This window comes from Notothenia coriiceps, unplaced genomic scaffold (assembly GCF_000735185.1).
Source record: "Notothenia coriiceps isolate Sejong01 unplaced genomic scaffold, NC01 NC01_scaffold00026424, whole genome shotgun sequence".
NCBI lineage: Eukaryota > Metazoa > Chordata > Actinopteri > Perciformes > Nototheniidae > Notothenia > Notothenia coriiceps.
In genome coordinates, this window is record NW_011359125.1 from 3,057,044 (window position 1) to 3,080,043 (window position 23,000).

A 23,000-nucleotide genomic window follows, 5' to 3' on the forward strand; every position below is an offset into this window, starting at 1 on the left:
TTGCAGTAGTCTAGGCGTGAGTTGACGAGGGCACAAACCAGAACCTGCGCTCTTTCTGGGTCAGCTGGGGACGTATCCTCCTGATGTTGTAAAGAGTGTATCTGCAGCAGCGGGTTGTAGCAGCAATGTTTGCAGTGAAGGACAGTTTGTTATCTAGGGTCACACCCAGATTCCTTGCAGTCTGAGTCGGGGAAACAACAGAGGTGCCAATGTTAATTGTTAGGTCAAGAGTGGGACAATCTTTTCCCGGAAGGAAAAGCAGTTCAGTCTTGTCAAGGTTGAGCTTGAGGTGATGAGCAGACATCCACTGAGAGATGTCTGCTAGGCAAGCAGAGATGCGTGCGACGACCTGGGTCTCTGAGCGGGGAAAGGACAGAATTAATTGGGTGTCGTCAGCGTAGCAGTGGTATGAAAAACCATGACTGATCCAAGCGAGTTTGTGTACAAGGAGAAGAGGAGGGGACCAAGAACAGAGCCCTGAGGGACCCCTGTAGTTAATTGACAAGGGTCGGACTCGGACCCTCTCCAAGTTACCCTGTAGGTGCGGTCTTTGAGGTGTGAGGTGAGGAGAGAAAGTGCAGTGCCTGAAACTCCAAGTTCTTGGAGAGTGCGAAGGAGGATCTGATGGTTCACCGTGTCGAATGCAGCAGACAGGTCCAAAAGGATGATGACAGAGGAGAGGGAGGCTGCTTTAGCCGTGTGCAGTTCCTCAGTGACAGCAAGGAGGGCAGTTTCTGTGGAGTGACCTGCCTTGAAACCAGACTGGTGCGGATCCAGAAGGTTGTTCTGATGGAGATAACAGGAGAGTTGTTTAAAGACAGCGCGTTCAAGTGTTTTAGACAGGAATGGGAGGAGAGAGACAGGCCTGTAGTTTCTAACATCAGATGGGTTGAGAGTGGGTTTGTTTAGGAGAGGGTTCACTCTTGCCTCCTTGAGACTGTTTGGAAAGTGACCAGAAGTTAGAGAAGTGTTGATGAAATGGGTAAGAAACGGTAGAATATCAGGAGCGATAGTTTGAAGGAGGTTTGAAGGGACTGCATGAGTGAAGGATGTTCTGTTGGCTCACATGAATAGATGGAAGGACTTAAAATGAACAATTAAAATGTAAATAAGGGCATTTGAATTAAGATACCTTTTAGGAAATGTGAACCTATCCTTTAATGATGTTGTAGTTGTTGCTTGTCGCCTTCATATACAGCTTCGTACATGTTCTGACACCTGGCAATCCATTTTTTTGTTTGGTAATGCCGTTGATTTGACCATAAACCACATGTTTTATGTACACAAGCTAACCCATTTCAATGCCATCCAGCTTGAATGTGCCCATTTGCTTTCTGCTTGGCACATTTTGAAACGCAGAACTCAAAGCACCGTGTTCCTGGACTCAGCCCCTTGCTGCTGCCCTCTTCAGTCTGGTGCCAGGCTAATATTTCTCCGTCTCACCTGCAGGGCCAATAGGAAGCATGTCGTCCATGGAGGTGAACGTGGACATGCTGGAGCAGATGGACCTGATGGACATGTCTGACCACGAGGCCCTGGATGTGTTCCTGCACTCTGGAGGAGAGGACAACAGCGGCACCTCGCCTGTCGCAGGTATGCAGCCATAAACACATCTCTAAAGTATTCAAACTATAATAACTCAAAAAGCGCTTGATTACTGAAGGGATTTCATTTTTGACATCTAATCCACATCATAGAGTTTGATGAAGCATAAATATGTGACTCAGAAGATTGACAGGAACAATGTTTAAGCACGATACACAAACGCCATCTGTTCACATCTGCTGGAGAAAGTTCCTTCCACTGTCAACAGCCTCCAGCATCTCACTGAGAGCTCGGTCTGTCGAAAGATTATGTAATGCAAATAAATCTCTGATACATTCAAATGTCTGTAGGAGACAGAGATGGCAAAAGTACACACTTCCTTTACTCAAGTAGAAGTACAGATACTCGTGTTTAAAAATACTCTGGTAAAGGTAGAAGTACTGACTAAACTTCTTTAATCAAGTAAAAGTAAAGAAGTATGGGCTTCAACATGTACTGAAGTAAAAAGTACCCATAACTAGCAGCTGTTTTAAAGAGTAACTGACCTCCCTTTATATTAATAGAACAATAATGTCATTGTTAGCTAATGAATGTTTCCATGCTGAACAACGGCAACATGACAACGTTTTCATTGGTCCCTCTTCTTTAGAGAAGACCAGGAAATGATGGATACACGGATCGTGTTCAAATCAATAGGCATGCAATGACTCTTAATAATAATGATCACGCCACCAAACACAGATTAAAACTAAAGTAACAAACCTGTTTTGAAAATGTAAGAAGTAGAAAGTACAGGTATTTGTGTTAAAAATGTAAGAAGTAAAAGTAAAAAGTCGTCGATACCAGCAAAATGTACTTAAGTACAGTAAAGGAATATTTGTACTCCACTACTTCCCACCTCTGGTAAGAGAGCGAGTCTGGCCAAATTCAAGCACATTTAAAAAAACCTGTGAAGTACTACCAGGAATTAGTGCTCTGACTTTATTGGCAGTAATTGGTCTAAGATAGCAAATGAATAGTGTTTAACGAATATAAGAGGGTTAAAATTCCCAATGACTAAAGCAGTACACCACCACAGCTTTACTTATCCACCTACCTGTTTTATGACTCCTCTTCCGCCCCCCTCCTCCCCCCCTCCTCCTCCTCTTCCCAGATGTGGAGTCCTTCACCACAGAGATCAGTCTCCAGGTGCCCACCCAGGCGGAGCTGCGCCACAAGCTCTCCTCCCTCTCCTCCACCTGCACCGACTCAGCCAGCCAGGACACAGAGGCCGGGGAGGACGAGGACGAGGAGGAAGACGAGGAGACGGAGCAGGGAGGCGATGGGGGATCAGGGGGAGGAGTGAGGAGGAGGAGACGGCCCCCCTTGGTGGTGACCCTGGATGAAGAGGAGGTGCACCCCGACACGGCGCTGGTGGACGGGGGGGAGGAGCGGAGCAGCAAAGACTGTGAGGCCAGCAGGCCGAAGGTTTGAGGAGGACACATGGACTGGATTTCAACACACACACACACCGAGCTGCAGACGGAGAAAAGTTATAATATTGGCTTCCATCTCAAATGTTCATGATGAAGAAATTAAAAAAGAAAATACACTGAGGTTGCACTACTGTAACTGCCATATGACCTTGCCTTAAAACAAGTTTTTAATTCTGATTGAATCCTGTAAAATAGGTTTGAGTTCCCTTTAGCATCTTAGCATTGAATGGCTTAACATGCACATGAAGGGTTTGACTTTAATATTCAGATTCTGTGTCTGCGTGTTGAGACCAGGAGAGGTCTGATACTGGTTAGTGATGGGACACAGAGAAGTGTACACTATAATGATCCATGTGCCCTTTTGCAGTGTTTTTCCTTGAATCCTTGCTCCATGCTAATGCTAACATATTCTCTAAACTTCAGCTATTATTATTATTACTGAATTCCCCTTTCGGGGTATCAATAAAGGTCCATCTTCTATTAAGCATTAATATATGTTGGAGAACAGTACTTTTGCTGAATACAATTGAATTATGGTGTTTATCCCAAATGATTACCATTTCTTAAAAGCTTTGAACCGCTTTGGCAGGCCAACAGTGAAATGTGTTCTTTCTTTGGAATATATGATTACACAAAATACGGGTAGTAATTCAAAGTTTTATTTTCTCCAGGTTTTTTCTGCTGATTTTGCGGTAACCCTATGGCAATGCTTAGAAAATTAACTTGACTACCTTTTGGTAGTTTGGGTGAATTGCCACCTTAATATAGCAAATGCTACATGATTAGCACAAAGCGATGGAAAATAATCTGCAAGGGGGCCCATGAATACGCTGAACCCCAAAGCTTGCATTTGTTGAACTGGTTTATGAGCTACATTCTGCAATATTTTAAATGTAAACTACTAAACTAGAAAGTACTTTGTCAAAAAAAACATGGCAATCATTGGCAGTGGGTTCTACACCAAATAGTTCTGTATAGCTGACAGACCACAGATGGAGTTCAGGTCCACACACACACACACACACACACACACACACACACACACACACACACACACACACACACACACACACACACACACACACACACACACACACACACACACACACACACACACACACACACACACACACACACACACACACACACACACACACACACACACACACACACCTCCTTTTGAGCGAGGACCAAATCCCTGTTTAGACTGAGTGCTATGCATTGGAGAACACCCAGAAGGTTAAACTGTATCCACATTTTTGTACAGAAATGTTGACATTTGTGCGATGTGGCAGCATTACTTCTTCCTCTCTTTCCCTCTGCCTACAGTGTCTGACTTGTTGGTAATAAATGTTTCTTCCCCAACATTGTTTGATTTTCATTAAAGCATTTCTGACACGTTGAATAATTAGTTTTGAGTAGCAGTCAGGGTTTAAGCATGTTAACAGTCACTCTTTAAGGTCCTGTCAGCTCTTTAGAGATGAAAAGCTGAAACAAGTAAATGGATGAAGAGTGAAAATGGTTTTGGATTGAGAAAGATTAACTTTAATTTGTTGTAAAATATCTCAACAGGAAAATAAGCAATAGTGTTATACTACGAGTAGAGCTGATTTGATGCATGGCGGTCATTCCTCTGCACTTTATTTAAGGTCATGGTACACTACAGGGCCCTCCAACAATGTGTTGTGTGTGAAGAGTGTGTTATATGAACATAATAGCACTTGTGTATTCCACACCTGCTGCTGCGGACTGTGGAGCTTGATAATGACACTATGAGACCTTCGCCTATGGTAATGCTCTCTCAATGGAGTGTTTTGGCATTTGTATTGTTTGTAAGGGTCAATTCACCCAAAATGCAGCATAAGGTTTTCTCACTTACATCTAGTATTGGTCATGAATACACTTTGGGTGTTATTGGCCCAAGGCTGACATGCCTTCAGGATTTTGCCTTCACTTTACTATGATAAGGAGCTAAAGAAATGGTGCCTTTTGCTCAAGTTTTGTTTTTCCAAAGATGTTGCTGTCTACACAATTCACAGGACTCACTCTCAACAGTTTTTATTAGAACAATGTATTTGTATCTTGGGTGCAATGGCTCTTTACTTTACCAGACTCTTTTAGCTTCACAGTTAAAATCTGAATAATGAAACACAAGGTTGGAAAGAAATGACAGTGAATTGTCGGTAAGTTTTTATTAAACCTTAAGTACAAACTGCAAAAGTAAAAAACTGTCAATATAACCAACATGAGACTCTCTTTCCGAGTGGAGGGAAAGGCCGAGATGCGGCACTAATAAATTAAGTCACCAGAGACCCCACTGTGAGCAAGTAGTTTATACTGTAGAAAATGGAAGAAACAAAAACCAAAATGAACTGAAGAACAAACAAAAGAAATCCCATCAGAATAAAATATATCGTAAGGCCATAAAAACTTGACAACCACTTTTTTATGTTGAAAACACCCAACTTGGTATTTCATTAAATAGTCCTAAAACAGTTCAGTCTTCTGCGAGGGACGACAACCAACAAACTGGATTATAGGATATTCCTTGACAGTCACCACTGGCAAGCTCAGTGCAACATGAGTAGCTACTACATTTTTGTTGAATTTTCAGTAATGAAAATGTAAAAACCCATTTTTTTTTCGTGAACATATCTTTTTTTCCCTTTTCTTTAAAAAAGTAAAGCTAAACAAACAAAACTAGATTGGGGGAGGGAGGGGGGGGCAGTTGTTGGCTACTCAATATCTTCTTTCTTAGTGATTTAAGCAGCACTTTAAATTTTTATACACGTTTACCAGAGCAACCCTGTAAGCGTCAAACTCACACGAATGAAGAAAGGGAAATGTAAGGCTTTTTCTTCATCAACCACTCTCCTCTGGAACTTCTTCTCTCTCCTCTATTCCTTCCTTTCTTTCTTTCTTCACCCCAGAAAAGGCTGAAGTATTTAAAGAAATTTACAGGATTATGTACAAAAAAAGGTTGATGTTTTGTTTGTGTCTGTCTTTTTCCTCTCTCTAAAAATCGCTCGTATATCTGGAAAAGGGAAAAATAATTCATGATGCCAAAAACAAAGTAGAATTAAAAACAAAAAAAAATTGGATTTGATATTTCACATTTTACACTCTTTGACTAGTGGCTCTACTTGAGATAACACGTCAGACCAACAGAAGTAAAAAACACAAAATAATAATAATATAATATAATAATTAAAGTTTACTGGTACAGATGAAACAAGAGGACTGGAGGAATGGAATGTTAACACGATTGCACATCTAGAACCAGAAAAGCCTGAGAGCCTTTCTGCCCTGTGGGGTGGGGGCGCGTCGGCTAGCTGTTAGCTGCTAGCAGGCGCTAACCCCCAGATTTTTTATTTTGTGTCGTTATACAGTAATTATAACCAACAGCACCAATAAAATGGATCTCCTCGCCAAGTATCAGGCACAGTTTCCACTTGCTAGCGAAGGAGGGATCCCTCCATACTACCAGGAAGTGAGGTGAGCGGGACCCTTCTCAGGTCAAGCAGCTGTAGCTCTGCCCCTCTCACATCCACCAACCAACAGAAACATCCACAATGACAACAAAATAAAATACACAGAAGACTTCTTGCAAAAAAACCTAGCAAAAAACAAAGCTAAAAATTCAAAAAAAGGACTTGATAAAACATAGCCAACCAACAATAAAACAACATCGTCTGTCTTTCAAGTTTTAACCTCGTGTCCCCAACCCCCCTTTAAAAGAAAATGCAGGAGCTGCATCAAGAAAGGATAACATCGATAAAAAAAAATCTTCCTCGAAGCAAGGAGAGAGGGAAACTTTGGGTAATTACTTGATGCCATTTCATTTCACAAAACTGGAGAGGGGGAAAAAAAGACGCCTTTTCATTTGTCCCATGTTCACAGATGAGTGACGCATGATGAGAAGGGGGGGGGGGTTTGAGTCTCAGGGGGCAAGATGAGGCCAGGAGAGAGTGATGCAAGAGAAGGGTAACACATGAAACCCATTTTAGTGGAGGGAGGATGGAGGTAAAGGGTATAACCATCAAGTCTTCTTGTGAGCGTTACACTTAATGCTTGTAATGTTGTAAAGGACGACTGAAGCAGGGACGGGGGGACGGGGGGGCGTTCTAAAATCATCCAGAATAAAAACAAATTCTTCTTTCACACTAGTGCAAAAAAGACATCTTGCTTTTTCTTTTTTTTCCTTTTCTTTTTTATAAAACAAGCCTGTCGTACTAAGGGGGGAAGGTGAATCATTTTTTGGAGGGGGGGGCTGAGGTCAGGTGAGGGGATTTCAAAGCTCAAAAACAATCAATCTTAAATATTGGGTGGTGGAGGAGGGTTTGATAGTGACCCTGCTTGATGTGAGACAACAACAGGGGGAGTTTTGGAGGGGGTGGGCCGGTGTGGTGGTCCCCTCAGGACACAGCAGCGGCCTTGGGTATGTGGGTGGAGGACAGGCGGGCAAGGGACACCTCCACTGTGGCGCGCTTACGGGGGCCTCGCTTGGCTGGCGATGCTTTGACGGTGCTTAAACCGTGGCAGGGGTCCCCCCCCACTGCACTGACGACGACACCACCTCCACCCCCCCCATTCTTCAACATCGCCCGTCCACACACCTGGTTCACCAGACTGTTGATTTGCTCCTGATGGAGAAGCACAGATAATACAGATTACACATTTAACCCTTTAACAAAGTCACATGAATCATCTGGCTCTTATTCACACACAGTGGAGGATACTAACAAAGTACATTTACTCAAGTACGGTACTTAAGTACAATTTTGAGGTGCTTTTACTTTACCTTAGTATTCTCAGTTTATGCTACTTTATACTTCTACTCTACTAAATTAAAGAAGCCAATATTGTACTTTTTACTCTACTTTATTTAATTTGACATATTTTAAATCCTAGTTACTTTGAAATTTAGAATATTAAAATTTGACATATTTTAATCCTAGTTACTTTGAAATTTAGAATATTAGCTAACAGAAAATAAAGTTCAATTATTTATCATACATCCATAATCATAATATTAACCCAGTAACTCAATACATATGTGATTCTGAAATAGGCCATTACGCATAAGGAGTACTTATGATGCCTATACTTTGAAACTTTTAATTAAGATTTTGAATACAGGACTTTTACTAGTAACAAAGATCTTTTACATTTTCGTATTGCTACTTTTACTTAAAAGGTCCCATGTCATGCTTTTACAGTTATTACCCGTCCCCTTGTGTGTTATGTAGCTTTTTCTGCATGTAAACGGTCTGCAGAGTCACAAACCCTCAAAGTACACCCTGTAGCGAGTAAAACTCGAACACAGAAAATACCTGTCTATGCTGCCCAGAGGTCGCGTTAACCCAATATTTTCCATCTATGACGGATTTTTTTTAACAATGACGGAAAAATCTGAAAGCAGTCCGTCATTTTGAGTGATTAGAAAACAAACTCGGAACAGCACCAAAGCTTCCCTGCATCTACTTCCTGGAGCAGTGTAAACCCAGCATAGATAGACTGCAGTGTAAAGCTAGCTGACGTCTCCCCCTTCTGGGCGGAGAGAGAACTGAACACAGCAGATCCAAACAGGACTCACCTCATCGTAGCGGTACATCATCTTAAGGCCTCTGCAGGACTTGTGCTTCTCCACATAGCGCAGAGCACACTCCAGACAGAACACCACGTTGTCAGTCTCCTGCACCACCTGCACACACACACACACACACACACACACACACACACACACTTTACTATAGAGACTACACTCAGCTCAGAGCACTCATTACTGAAATAGTGAGAAACCTGATAAATCATTTAAATGTCTTCCACTTCTACTGTATTATGCCACTGGCAAACTCTCAGTTGGAATATATTACAATATTATGGCATTTAGTTGGATAATATTATTGCAAGTTTCATCATTTGGATTATGTAGTTTGGTTTAGTTACTTTTGAAAAACTGGGCATTGAAAGCACAAGAAAATGTTTCACAACAGTGCGTGAATAAATACATTTGATTTAATTTGTATATAAAGCAGCAGTTAGTACGTACAGTATGAGCTCTAAGCGTTTTGCAGGCCACAATGCAAATGAAAAATGATATACCCTGTTGCATTATTGAGGATTTCATGAATAAATAACTTTTGCTTTAGAATACTCAAACTAGCACTATGATAGTGAGCATTTGAACAAATCTCTATAACAGTGTTAATCTGAGCCCTCACCATGGACAGGTAGCAGAGGTGCTGACAGATCTGGCAGCGTCTCTCGGAGGACTCCAGGGCCAGCCACTTCCCGCGGGGCTTCTTGCGGCCCTCGCCGGGCCCCAGGCCTCCGTCATGGGTGCCGTAGCGGGCGGAGGAGAGCAAACCTGCCTTGTAAAGTTCCTGACGTTGGCGCATCTCTAGGTTCCTGTTGGACAAGAGAGATACATGTTAAAGCCAGGGAAGGACAAAAACTGCATCATGTCTTTTATTGCTCTGAAAAACTATGAGTAGTGGGACAGAATGGATCAAGTTTATTGCCAGGTACGTTTACACATACAAGGAATTTGCTTTGGTATCTGGTGGTGCGAAAATAAACAATCTAAAAAATCAAGTTGCAAAGTAGGTAAACAAATAAATATAAGGATAATAAAAAATAAGTATTTTAAAGAAACAATTTAGCATTAAAAAAGGACGCTAAAGAAAACAAAAACACTTGGGGAAAATGAGTATATGGAAAACTACAGTGTATTATATTTTAAAGTGGAGGGCTGTGTGCAAAAATGTGCAGAAAGCAGTCAGAGTTGAGCATGAACGTGAAAATAATGATTCATTGCAAAATAAGTGTATTTGCTGAGTTGTTAGGATCACATACCACAAATAAAGGAACAGAAAGATTGTGTTAATATTTTGCTGAGAAAAGTAAAAGTATGATGCTCTCTTTTGATCATTTGGGATCCTACCTGAGGTCTTTGAGTAGGGCGGAGATAGTGGTGAGCAGGAGGCCGTTGTCCCTCTTAGATTCGGCTGTGGCGATCTGATACAGTAGCTTCTCCATGGAAAAGGGTTTGGCTATACGGCGACATTTCAGTTCCTGCACACAAAATCATGGTAAGTATTTTTAATGTCTCAAAATCAAAAAGACAACACCTTTTCCCTAACATTTATTCAAACAGTTTCATTTCTTTTTTCAGGTTTATACACATTTACATACAGATAAATGTGTCTTCTTCTGTTCCTCATGCATAAGTCAAAATGGTTAACCATTTGGGAGAAAATGCATCAGGCGGTGCGCCACAGCACGGTCCATTGTATGAATGTCATATTACCCTTGAGAGCAGTTTGCTGTGGCTGTGAATATGATGGTATTGCCGATGGTATACGTACCATTCCATCACCATAATGCCCATAATGAGAGTAAGGAACATTTTCTTCTCCTCTATTGCTGCTATAATGAGGTCCAAGGATCCAAAGGCTTGCTCATGATCACTAGAAAATCTAAACACAACCCTCGGGAGACTTACGGCTAAAAATGACTCCTTAAAGTTCAACTCACTGGCTGATTAAAGAATTAAGCTCTAGGTTCTTAGATCATTAAAACCCCTTCGGTTTCAATCACCTTTACATAAATCAGAGCTTTAACTGCCACTGCCACAGGGGGCCAGTGTTGGAAGGCATTACAAAGCAAGAGGGAAATAAAACACATACATCAAGTAAAGACTGTAATACATAGGCAAAGTATTCCTCCCAAACACACATAAGAGACTTTTAGTTTTTTTTATAGTTTCAAAAAAATATTGTCTTATTGCTGATTCTGTTTTCTATTCATACATACATGACATTAATAATTCAACATGGCTCTTGTACTGTACACACAGATTTCTATGCGTACCTTTGCGGCCTGGTAGCCCAGGTTGATCCAGTGCGGCGTGGCAAAATGCACCGTCTCTGACACGCTGTAGCCACAGCACACTTTAGAGACAAAGGCACCGGGGAAGCAGACCACAAACTGGCCGCTCCGCTGCACCGTACGGGAAACCTTGATGCCTTCACGGCACAGCACCTCTGGAGAGATCTGGGAGACCAGCAAGGAGGAGAACACGGTTACATTTCTGTATATGTTCGGTGACAAAGTGAACCTGTTCTGCTCACAAAACACTGACCATGATGTTCTTCTCCAGCATTTCTAGTCCTGGGGTGCCATTGGCCTGAAGCAGTGTATGGACCACCTTGTCCAGCTTTGCCTTCTCCTCAGCAGGGACAGAATACCTGCAGGAGCAACACACAGACATCAACACACATTCATAACGAACATTCTCTATGAAAAGGATCAGATGAATTTCCACTTGTTTAGAACAGAGTTTTGTTTTTGTTTTCAAACTACTTATGTTAAAAAGACAGTTTGCAGTGTTATCACATGAACACTACACTAGTGATGATGAGGAAAAGAGCCCAGGGGAAACTCACCAAATGCAGTCAGCACCAGTGTGTAAATAATCAATATATGGAAGGCGATTTTGGTCTCGAGACCAGCATGAGGTAGAAAAGACCATGCCAATGTTAAGCCAGGGAATGGTCACCCCTGGGGAGACAGAGAGAGAAACAAGAGCATAGGTTAATACTAACTGCAGATGACACAGAAACAATAACATAATATTAATATGAATAGCTTATGAATGTTTTTTTCTTGAGCATTGGCAGCAAAATGTCTTTCTTTCAGTTTGCTACAGAGCAGCTACAGCCTTTCTATCATAGGGAGCCGTCTCTATGTGTTCTTACCAGGCACAGCACCCAGATGCCTCAGAATGGATCCAGGATTATTGGGGAGGACAGTGAGGTTCCATCCATGTCTGAAGGAAGATAAGAGGAAATGGGTTACTCCCAGGGATACCAGATTGATGTTAGTGGCCTTTGGGTTGGAGAGGTCAGGACTACAGTCTTGCAAAACACGTCAAATATTCCATGTGGTGAAAAGACCCGTGGGCTACTTACTTTGAAAATGGCTCTGACTTTCCTGTGGGGAATCCACTGCCATGTGTACTGGTGTCCACCTTCCCACAATGCACCGCTGCATGGCTGTCTCTCTGCTCCACAATCCTCCAGAACTCTTGCTGCAAGAAATAAAAAGGAGAAATACATTCTGAGTGGAAGAACGCATGAAGCAAGGTATAGGTTGTGCCTAAATTGACAAACTGTGTTACATAAAAAGGAACATAATCATCATCTGGAAGAGATTAAATGTACATAAAGTGAATAAAGACGTTAGCATGCTCACCTCCACTTCAGCAGCCCCTGGCTCCTTGTTAAAGCACATGGTCATGGTGTTCCGTGCTATCCTGAAGAAGTTAGTCAAAGACACCGATTTCCCCTGCAACAAAGAGACATTAAACATGAGTCACGGGAGTCCTCTAAACTTCAATTCACAAACGTGTTCTGTCATGCTAAAACAACAACAGTAGGGAATGTGAACCGAGAGTGGACTGTGAATAAAACATGAGCAAAGAAAGATATCGCTGGACATCAATGAACTGCACATTTTCCTACATCCCACCACATGACTGAAGAGCTCGGAGGGAAAGCATTATGCTGGAAGGAATGTACAGTGTACACACAGACATATGTTACAGCAGTACAGTCTCTATAAGGCTCCACCTCTGGGCCTCCCTTACAGATATGTTTCCCCTGGACTTGACCCCTTCTTCCTAAGACACTCCTGCTGCAGAGAAGCTTTTAAGGTTACCGTAAATCTGCCGGCTCAGGGCCTGGAGACGTACAAACCTCGCTGAACGATGACCTTGCTGATTCCTCATCCTCAGACTGACAATTTGTTTCTCTTTTTCTTCCCATTCTTGATGATTTCAAACTGACCTAATTTCTATTTCTATTGTTGGCTAGAGGTTAGCAAGGTGGTTATTTATTTTTGCTCGGTGTGTCTGATTGTCCATTTGTTTGATTTTCATTAAACTTGGTTGAAGGGAGTAGCATGGGCAAAGTTAGAACTCAAAGCACTTCAAGCAGATCTGAACATAAAATAAGTTAATTTCTTTCAGCATTGTGTGATCAAAGGTTTTGGCGGAGCTCTGTGTCCTTCCAGTTAGAACAGCTACAGGGTTGTAAAATAATGCAGGAAGTTATTGACCTAGTAAGCACAACTTTCTTTAGGCGAGTCAGTAGCATCACTTATCGAGGCCTTTCCTGGCGTAATTAGAGGTAATTATACGCTTGACATGCACTTTGTTCTCTTGATAGAAAAAGTGAAACGTAAGCTCCTCTTGGGGGCCACTCGTGATGAAAAATGCACACAAATCTGAGCAGTGGAGAGAAGTGATGGGTCGTATTTAGACAAGCCATTCACATGTCACTGCGTTGAAAAGAGCTTCTATAATTTAGAGCTTTATGCACTGTACTGAGTCAAGTCTGATAACAATATCTCAGTTCTATAGATGGAGGCCATATAGAGGGATTTAGTTACCCAAATTAACTGGGAGGGAAACATCTAATGGGATGGGAGTATTGTGCAGTGAGAGCAACCACAGGACACAGTGATTACAGAAATGATTACTGCTTCACTCATCAAGATACTGTGTCATGAGGAGAAGTGGGAATACGCTCTACTGTGTAGTGTACAATGAGTGCACATTTCTCCACTCGCAAAGAACTGCTAGCCTCCGCGCTGACGTAGGTGTTGAGAGGGGATTGGCAAGAGGATGATAAGAAGGAGAGCGTAAGAGAGATGACTGGAGATTTGGGAAAATAGCTGAGAGCAAGGGCATGGGCTGAAGGAGAGAAGCCATGGGGGGAGATGGCTGGATTAAAGGAGCTGGAGGGGGTGGGGTTTAAAAGGAGGGCGGGACAAGGGTGAGGGGAAGGGCTGCCTTTTCTCTGACCTACATTTCAGCCAGCCAGAATCAACACAGCTGCGAGATGGCTGTGGAGGTGGGAATACATCCAATATGGACATGCACAGAAATATTCAGCCAAACCACAAGATGGTAAAGTACTGTCCCTCGCTCTCACACCAACAAACAGGTATCTACATTTTACAATTACACACACTGCAGAATGTAAACAGGTGTTAGAACCTCTAATGTTTTGAATAAACCACACACTATTACAGGAGGATAATGTTCCCTAGACTGCTGAATAAGAATTTCAAAATGCATTAACATCTCTCTAAACACCATAGTAACATTCTCCCTAAAGTGTTTTACATCAATTTACAGCACGGCTTCGCTTCCTCTGAAAACAGGGAGTGCATTTTGTCACTTAATAACTGGCATTATGATATCAAACACTCAACTTTTAGTGGTGATAATATAAAAAGGTGTGGGCTGTTTGCAGCACATGTGTGACATCAGTTTAGATTCAGATAGTAGTAAGATGGCAGACATCTAGCTGAGCAATAATGGGGCCTTTGGAGAGTGCTCAGGTGCTGACCTGAGCACTCTCCAAAGGACAACAAGCAGCAAAACCCCTGGATTTTAAATGATAAACAAGGCAATGAGTATATCGTTGGGATATTGTAGTGAAGTCGTTATCAGCTTGTTAGAATTGAAGGACGAAAACAAACAAAAGAAGACAAACGTCTTTGCCATGATAGAAACTAGCACACCTATGATGAGGAAAGGACAGGCCAATGAGGAGGCAGCATTCAGAAATCAACATATGTCTTAGTGCTGCTGCTAATGCAAACATTCTCTTTGCAGCTAATGCTCCAATAAAGCGGCCCCCAAAGCTGAAATCAATAAGAGCATTTGAAAGCTAAAAACCTTTTTTAAAAAGTAAAGAAACACACTCGGGTGCATCTTGTCAGTGCAGTCCAAACATGTGTCCTCTGTCCTCACCTTGTTAATACACTTGTGCTGGTCACTGAGGACCCCGCTGCCCTGCTCCTCCGGCTGCTCCTCCTCTCCGTGCTGCCTGTCCTCTTTGCCTTGTTTTTCCTGAGCGAAGAGCCGGCGCCGGCCCGCTTTGACCTGAGCTTCCAGTTCCTTCAGATGGTGATACACTCCGTTGGTGCGGTGGTTCCCAGTCGCCCCTCCCACTATCCCCCCCGCTAGCCCATTCTTGGGCTCATAGCGCGGCAGCACCAGTGAACTAGGTGCCGTGGAGTCCGAGAGACCCTCCAGAGGGCCCCGGCGAGACTCCAGGGTCTTTTTCTCCTGCAGAACCTCGGCCTGCAGTGTCAGCCGCTCCTCTGCGCTGAGCGAGTCGTAGGACAGGATGTACTGCAGGTACGCCTCCTGCAGCTTGGCCAGCCGGTCCTGCGCTGACTTGGGGATACGCAGGAGGTCCGCTAGCTTGGTCCACTTCTTTAGGTCCATCACCTGCTGCATGCCGCCCATGTCATTGATGAGCTGGAAAAAACGTGACAGGTCCACTTCACAGCCACCTGCGGGAGAAGAAGGACAATAGGAAGATTAATAAATGTTGTTGTTTTGTTGAAACATTAATCGAAGGTGAAACAAATGTCGTCTTCAACGCCCACATTATAATGTTATCTTTAGAACCAGAGCTGTCACTAAAAATGTATGTTTTTAATAGACAAGAAAAAACTAATTAAATCAAAAAGAGATCTCGTAGCATCTGTTCCTTTGGCTAATCATGCTTTTGAATCCAGCCCAGTTCATTTTATTTGAATCGACCAATTAAGCTATCACCTTTCACAATGATCTAAACCATCGTTGTGCCAAACAGAGACACAAATTGTGTTAATGTAGGACTGATCTACTGGGCGCAGTAAAGGAAGTCATTTGGAACCAGAGCCCCCTGGCAGGCTGAGGCCACTTCACTGACTCTCTGGCTGCCAGCGCTCTCTGGCCAGCAGCCGCATACCAACTGTACTCACACTGGGCTGATCTGAATACAGCTGTACGTTGAAGCAACACTCGGCACATTTACAACATAAATCAGCGCAATTAATGCAATTCAACACGACCATTTGCATGCAGTTCTTGCAGAGAAGTCATATGTAGAGTTTCTGTCTGAACCAGGGCAGTTTAAAAGGGCTGTCGAGGCTCATAAAACTACTGTTTCATTGTGAGAAAGGGAAGGTGGGAAATATAGTTTTTGTGGCTCATCAGGCTCTTTGCCAAGTTGTTCCACACTGTTATTGACTTATATAAACAGGTAGATACATTGGGTTAATACCGCTGAATCTTTCAGAGCACGACCCAAAACAGTTTAAAAACTGCAGGATGCTGAATAGGTGTTCTTGTTTTAACTTGCTGCATCTAATTTATCTTTATACCTACGTTTACATTCAACAAAAGCTCTGACAGAGAAACAGCTTCAGTCTGGCAAAGAGTGTCTGGGTTTCATTTTCTCTTATCAAATCAATATCTCTGGTCCTCTGTGGCAGCCTGCAGGAAGAAACCTGTTGCTTATTGCTCGGTTAATTCAATCAATTCAGGATATACACGTGTGCCCGTCCGTCTGGCTCACTTACCAATGACAGGTGGCTCGTCCATGGTAATGCCCTGAGATTTGAGGTGTTTGCGGATGCAGGCTAGCCGCTGAACGTTGGGGCCCCAGCGCCGGCCCAGCATGTGGACCCTCTGCACCTGTGTAACGAAACGCATCTCCTCGCTCAGCTTGCACTCGGGCCTCCAGTCTGTCGGGGGGATCACCCGGCACATGCCAGCCCCCTCGGCCAGTTCCCTCACCGCATCCAAGTACACCAGGGGGTCCTGGAACTCCCGTGGCGCTGGCCGGAAGACAGGGGCTTCACCCAGCGCCGTCCAGCCTTCTGGACGGCTCCGCTGGCGGTCCCCCTCCCTCTCCTGCCCTCGCTCCGTCTGGCGGGACATCTCTTTCTCGCGCTCCCACTCCTTGTCGCGGTCAGCGGGCCGGAAAGCTGCCGGTTTGAGCTGTCCGGGGCTGTTGCTGGAAGCAAGCGGAGAGGAGGAGGTGGAGGAGGACACAGAGGTCTGTTGGGGGTCTGAGGTAGTGCTGGCACGGCTAGGGTTCTGGGGGTAATTCTGGCCTGATGAGGGGGAGGAATAGGAGGAGCTCCGGGCGTGGGACCTGCTCTGCTGCTGCTGTGCTTGTCGAATCAACATCAGCTTACCGGCCGAGGCCCGCTTGGGTCGCTGGTTCACCGGCTCGGCCCTGGCTGCTGGTGTAGAGGGAGACTGGGTGTGTTGAGGAGGAGAGGCGGAAGGTGGAAGAGTGGTAACAGGTGGAGACTGTTCAGGATCTTTTTCTGATTCATGTCCATTAGAAACTGGAGTGGCAGCTCTCTCTTGATTGGCCGCCTTCTTGCTGCTGCTGCGTGTCTCCAGAGGCGTGGGTTGAAGCTTGGCCTTTTTGGCCTCGACGACAGTGCTTTTGGCTTTCTGCTCAACAACCCCCGACCCCAAAGGGTTGAGGACCACCTCCAGACGCCGCTTGGAGTTACGCAGTCCCTCTCGACCCATGCACTCCCCCTGCTGGCTCTGTCTCTGCTCGTCCTCCTTGGCCAGGGAGTTGTGCCGCTGCCCGTTCAGCCTGCCGTTGAGGCGGACGCCAGCGTTGTGCAGCCCATTGGATAGTAGCACCTGTTTGCGGGTTTTTGCATTGCTGTGGTGAGCTGGTGACGCTGCTTTTCCTGAGTGGGCCAGCCCGTTGCTGGCTGCTGGCTGGCTGTGCTGATTGTGATTGTGATTGTTCGCTGACGAAGGTGCCGAGGCGGCGCTGTTGTGTTTGTTGCTGCTGCTGAGTTTGGTTTTCTTTCCCAGTTCTTTCTGTTTGGCTTTGGTGTAGGTGACGTGGCCCTTGGACACGGTGGCTGTGTACTTCTTCACAGTTTTGGACGGCAGTCGGAAGTCGCGGCTCTTTTTGGCACCACCGACAGCTTGTGCTGAGCCCCCCCGCGTCAACCCGTTCACTTTAGAGACCTGAGTCAACAGAAAAGATGGGAGAGATAATACATGTTAAAGGAGTCGGATAACAAATAGGATCAGAATGATTTTGGATAATCATGAATATAAAAGAAGGAAATATTGGGAAAACCGGAATCATTGATCGGATCTCTGAATATTGAAAACATTACATGCTCAAGTTAAAAATACCATTGCAACACATTCCCCTTAATGTATGTATGTATTATTCTATAAATAAGAAAGCACCACAAGACATGTGCAGGGGTGTGGGTGCACCCACACTCTACAATGAAGATGCCAAACATTCAGATTGAGAACACTGCAGTAAAACATTTGTCCGATAGACCAAAAGTATTTGTGGAAACCTACGTTATTCATTAGAGAACCGATCAACTGTCTTGATTACTATACTTTCAGATGCTTTGCGCTTTTGTAAACTGCAGCTCAAAGTGATGTCAACACAGCCGGCTGAGATTTAGAAAAGGATATGCACAAACCAAAACCAAAACCACAACATCCCGAGATAAACAACAGTTAGGAATGGGTAGGGAAAAAAGCGATGACATGAGGGAAAACAGGGTTGGCTACATGGTCTCTGCTAACAGATGGCTGGACAGTATGAGGTAGGAGGTGGGGTCATTGGGATGGAATAGAATCCCATCGGGGCACATAAAAAAAGCCTTTTATTTGGTATGGGTTTCCTTAAATGCTATAATTAAATCTTTGGCGCTGTGAATAAAGCTGCTTTGTGTGTGCGTGTTTGAGAGAGAGCTGGAGAAAGGGACTGTGTATCTGTGCATGAATGTGAAGTCTTGAAGCACTCAGCTGGAGTACAGAGGTGTCTGGTTCCATGCCTGACTCACCGGCTACAGCTGTGGTTTAGTAGCATGGCCAAACTCAGTGCAAAATCCTTCACAGCTGGATCTGTATGTGTAAAAATCCATTGTGTAAAATGAAATTGTGTATCGGACACCATCTAGCTATTTCGCTCCATCCCGTTTCTTCAAATGATATTTCCCTTGTATGCATTTCTAAGAATATCTACTCCTCTCCCTCTTCGTCTCTTTGTTGTTTTCATGGCCCACTTTCAGTGCTGCCAAGAGTTCCTCACTCCCTTTTCTTTCTCCTTCTCTTCCCTCTCCCGGATTGGTCTTTGTTTATGTGCGAAGGCTACAGCATTGATATATTCTAAAGCTCAGTAATTGGCAGTCAATATCTCAGCGGGTTGAGCTGGGGTCAAGTTGTTGTAGTTGTCTTAACATGAAAAGTGGCTACCTCATACATAATCATTTTATTCTCTTAGAAAATATTATTTTTCCATGTTTTTACTGACATTTTTGAACAATAACGCCATCATAGAGCCATGATTGTAATTAGAAAATGTACAATCATGTTCACTGCCATCCCTCTACAGTATCTGTGCGTCTTTCTGTCCAGACCAGCTGGAAGGTAACCCCCGAAGAAGGAGAGGAGGAGGGATGTGAGAGATGGAGTTATCAATCACAGTCTGGGCGCCACAGGAGGGAGGTGACAGCCGGCCCATTGACAGGTTTGCATTTGAAGGGCTCTCGTATCACACTTGTGTGTGTGTGTGTGTGTGTGTGTGTGTGTGTGTGTGTGTCTGTGTGTATGTGTGTTTGTTATGAGATAAGAAGTTGGTAATCTACCCGGTCTGATCCCTCTGAGCTCCAGAGGAAAGTAGTGCAGCACAGCTATTCTGGGAACTGCACACGTCCAGTTCACTCTTAAAAGTATAACAGAGTCTAAAACCAAATTCCAAACTAAAATGATGTTTCACTTGACAAATGTACAGGCACCGTACCATTAATTGGAGCTGTAACTTGTTTTCTAATTGTAATTTCCCTTTGGGGAAATTACAATTAGAAAACAAGTTACAGCTCCAATTAATGGTACGGTGCCTGTACATTTGTCAAGTGAAACATCATTTTAGTTTGGAATTTGGTTTTANTGTGTGTGTGTGTGTGTGTGTGTGTGTGTGTGTGTGTGTGTGTGTGTGTGTGTGTGTGTGTGTGTGTGTGTGTGTGTGTGTGTGTGTGTGTTCTTTTTTCCCCCTTGGCTTTATTGTCTTTCTTGTTCTGTTCATCGTCCTCCTCATTTCTGTCTGCCAGTGGCTGTTAGCACGAGCTGTTTCTGTCTGTCTTTTCCTGCAAAGTATCTAAACTAGCTCCTGCCTCTTTACTCTGCCTCCAATGTTCTCCTCTCATCGTCACTCTCTTGCCATCCTCCCTGCCACCAGACCGAATCATTAAAGAGAGAAAAGTGATGGAGACTTTCCGAGCTCCCCTGAAGAGAGCCGGTCGGCTGAGCCCTCCTGTGGCAGGAAGCTGTCATGACACTGTGTCTCACACATTCACTGCTTTGTCAGCAAACTGTGGCTGGATAAATACAGTAGCTGTCTGGACAACTGCTTGAGAAGCAGTTGTCCAGCATCAGTGTTATATTGAATAAACAGCCTCATTGTGCCTTGTAGTGATTGTGAAACAATGTGAAACATGTTAGTTTAAGATTGGTCATTCATTCTTAGCTCAAAAGTAACAATTATAACAATGGTGCAGAGCATATTTTCTTCAGGCAGTGTTTATGCTTGAGTTCTCTTTTAGTCTCTCTTTCTTCTCCTCACCCCTTCTTTCCTCCCTCTCTCCTTGTCACCCTTTGTTTTTCCATTGTGAGGAGGAGTGTGTGTGTTGGAGGAGAATGATTGACGGTGGCAGGCTTAGGTTTCAGTCCCCCCTTATCTTTTAATGGCCCGGTCTTTGTGTCGGCCCCCCCGCCACCTGAGACAAACACAATACAATACATTCACACACACACACACACACACACACACACACACACACACACACACACACACACACACACACATCTGTGCGTCTTTCTGTCCAGACCAGCTGGAAGGTAACCCCCGAAGAAGGAGAGGAGGAGGGATGTGAGAGATGGAGTTATCAATCACAGTCTGGGCGCCACAGGAGGGAGGTGACAGCCGGCCCATTGACAGGTTTGCATTTGAAGGGCTCTCGTATCACACTTGTGTGTGTGTGTGTGTGTGTGTGTGTGTGTGTGTGTGTGTCTGTGTGTATGTGTGTTTGTTATGAGATAAGAAGTTGGTAATCTACCCGGTCTGATCCCTCTGAGCTCCAGAGGAAAGTAGTGCAGCACAGCTATTCTGGGAACTGCACACGTCCAGTTCACTCTTAAAAGTATAACAGAGTCTAAAACCAAATTCCAAACTAAAATGATGTTTCACTTGACAAATGTACAGGCACCGTACCATTAATTGGAGCTGTAACTTGTTTTCTAATTGTAATTTCCCCAAATATAGAGGCAACATTAGCAATTTTAACCAAACTTCTCAATTGACTCTTGACATCAATGCTCACAACTAAATTCAACCTTAAGGGCATCGCTTAAATAAACACGACCTTTCTCTATGTTAATTCGATTAGGTTGTGCTCTTGTTCAATGGTGATGTCTTTAATTACTGTCTCTTTTCCCCTCCAAACCCATAAGATGATCAGTTTATGTGATAGTATAACATAGAGCTGAAAACAATGTTTTCCTGCCATTTCGGCATACATAAATTAGCTCTCTACGTCTCTTGTTTTTTTTATGTTTTTTTGATGAGCACACCTTAAAAAAAGAGATAGCCTCATACTCATCTATCTGTACCAATTATATACATGAACAATAAAGACTCCCAAATCTAGTCTATTTCTATTTAATAGATACACATAAATTATAAAAATGTTATATTATTTCTACATCCCCCGAAACATAAGTGACAGTGGACAGGCTGTTATTGAGGTAATCGTCATATTGTTTTCATGTACACAATCTACAGAAGAAATACGTCTGTGTGCGGAGAGTGTGATGCCAAACTCAATTCAGGCAGTTCTATCAGAAGATATAATAAATCGAGCTGCACAGCAATTACAAATCGACGTCAAGTCAATGTAAACACAACACACATCACTCTATATTCACCACACTTTACACAAAAAGCAAGCCATATAAAAAGATAACATACATTACCATTTAAAAGAGAATGGAACTTCCTCTTCAGTGCAGTAAGGCGGTATTATTAGTCCGTGGAGAACTTAATTGGTTTAATCAAGTGAGAGGAATTGTCAGAGAACAGTAAGCTTCGTTAGTTTAGTTGTTTAAGCTGCAACTGTGCAGCATTACCTGCAGAACGCCCGCAAAGTTACATTACCGACCACAGACAACCCAAACACCACAACCCACCAAAACGACAAGACACAGCCAAAAAAAAGAAAGAAAAAAAAAAAAAAAAACAAACCAAAAAAGAAAAAAAAAAAAAAGAAGAAAAAAAAAAGAACAAAAAAAAACAAAAAAAAAAAAAAAAAAAAAAAAAAAGAAAAAAAAAAAGAAAAAACCAGACACACCCCCCGAGGCGGGGGCCACGACCCACCATGGCCGGGAAAAACGGGCGGGGAAGAACGGCGCCGAATCCTGTTACGAGATTGATTACTATTAATTGAAAAAACAAACAAATTTGTTCAGCTGAGCTTGATCGTTAACATTGCAGCAATGCCGATCACTCCTTTTTTGTAGATACAAAGCGTGTAGAACGATAGAGATGATTGTTGGGTGAAAGTGCGGGATATGCAGGGATACTTGGTATTCACTGTTCTGAGACAGGTATTTACGCAATGTTGTTTCGCGATGCGATAGGCCTGTTGGTTTGTCAAGATGTGGGTTGTGTACGCAGCAATTCAGTATCCTTCCAGAATGCGTATGCGAAGCAGCGTACCTGAATTAGCATAAGGTTAAAAATGTAACACACTGGTGAATAGCACTTAAACACACGAATACTGCATCAGGGAAGATATTTGACTGGGAGAAGCAGACAGCAGTAACTGGGACGGGGAGTAAAGTGACGGATCTGAAGTTACTGCAAGCTCTTGTGTTTGAGGTAAAGTTTAAGCTAAGGGAAAAGGAGATGGCCTGAGTACGTTGCAAAAAAACCAGAGGGACTCCAAAGGCGATGTTCGAGTTTGCCGCAGGCCGTTGCCTTTAGGCGAAAAGGGCAACGCGCGACACAAGGGCAAGGCAAATACACTTTTCATCATGTGGTGTTTCAAAAGTGCATTTAC

General features: G+C 43.5%; 2 protein-coding genes across 3 annotated transcripts in view; both read right to left on the minus strand.

The window, feature by feature from the left end:
* LOC104957159 (interleukin-1 receptor-like 2) overlaps nt 1-1,465 on the minus strand; it is a 21,815-nt gene extending 20,350 nt beyond the window's left edge. The window contains 1 exon segment of the mRNA XM_010784770.1: nt 1,444-1,465. Coding sequence (XP_010783072.1) covers nt 1,444-1,465 — 22 coding nt within the window.
* A 3,677-nt stretch (nt 1,466-5,142) lies between these two features.
* jarid2b (jumonji and AT-rich interaction domain containing 2b) overlaps nt 5,143-23,000 on the minus strand; it is a 101,786-nt gene continuing 83,928 nt past the window's right edge. For both annotated transcript variants that reach the window (XM_010784700.1, XM_010784699.1), the window contains exons 7-18: nt 16,452-17,880; nt 14,848-15,395; nt 12,279-12,371; nt 11,996-12,114; nt 11,783-11,853; nt 11,471-11,585; nt 11,167-11,272; nt 10,896-11,078; nt 9,967-10,097; nt 9,245-9,431; nt 8,617-8,724; nt 5,143-7,663 (exon numbers count right to left, since the gene is read on the minus strand). In XM_010784700.1, coding sequence (XP_010783002.1) covers nt 7,436-7,663; nt 8,617-8,724; nt 9,245-9,431; nt 9,967-10,097; nt 10,896-11,078; nt 11,167-11,272; nt 11,471-11,585; nt 11,783-11,853; nt 11,996-12,114; nt 12,279-12,371; nt 14,848-15,395; nt 16,452-17,880 — 3,318 coding nt within the window. In that variant the 3' untranslated portion in view covers nt 5,143-7,435. The remainder of the gene's footprint in view (nt 7,664-8,616; nt 8,725-9,244; nt 9,432-9,966; nt 10,098-10,895; nt 11,079-11,166; nt 11,273-11,470; nt 11,586-11,782; nt 11,854-11,995; nt 12,115-12,278; nt 12,372-14,847; nt 15,396-16,451; nt 17,881-23,000) is intronic.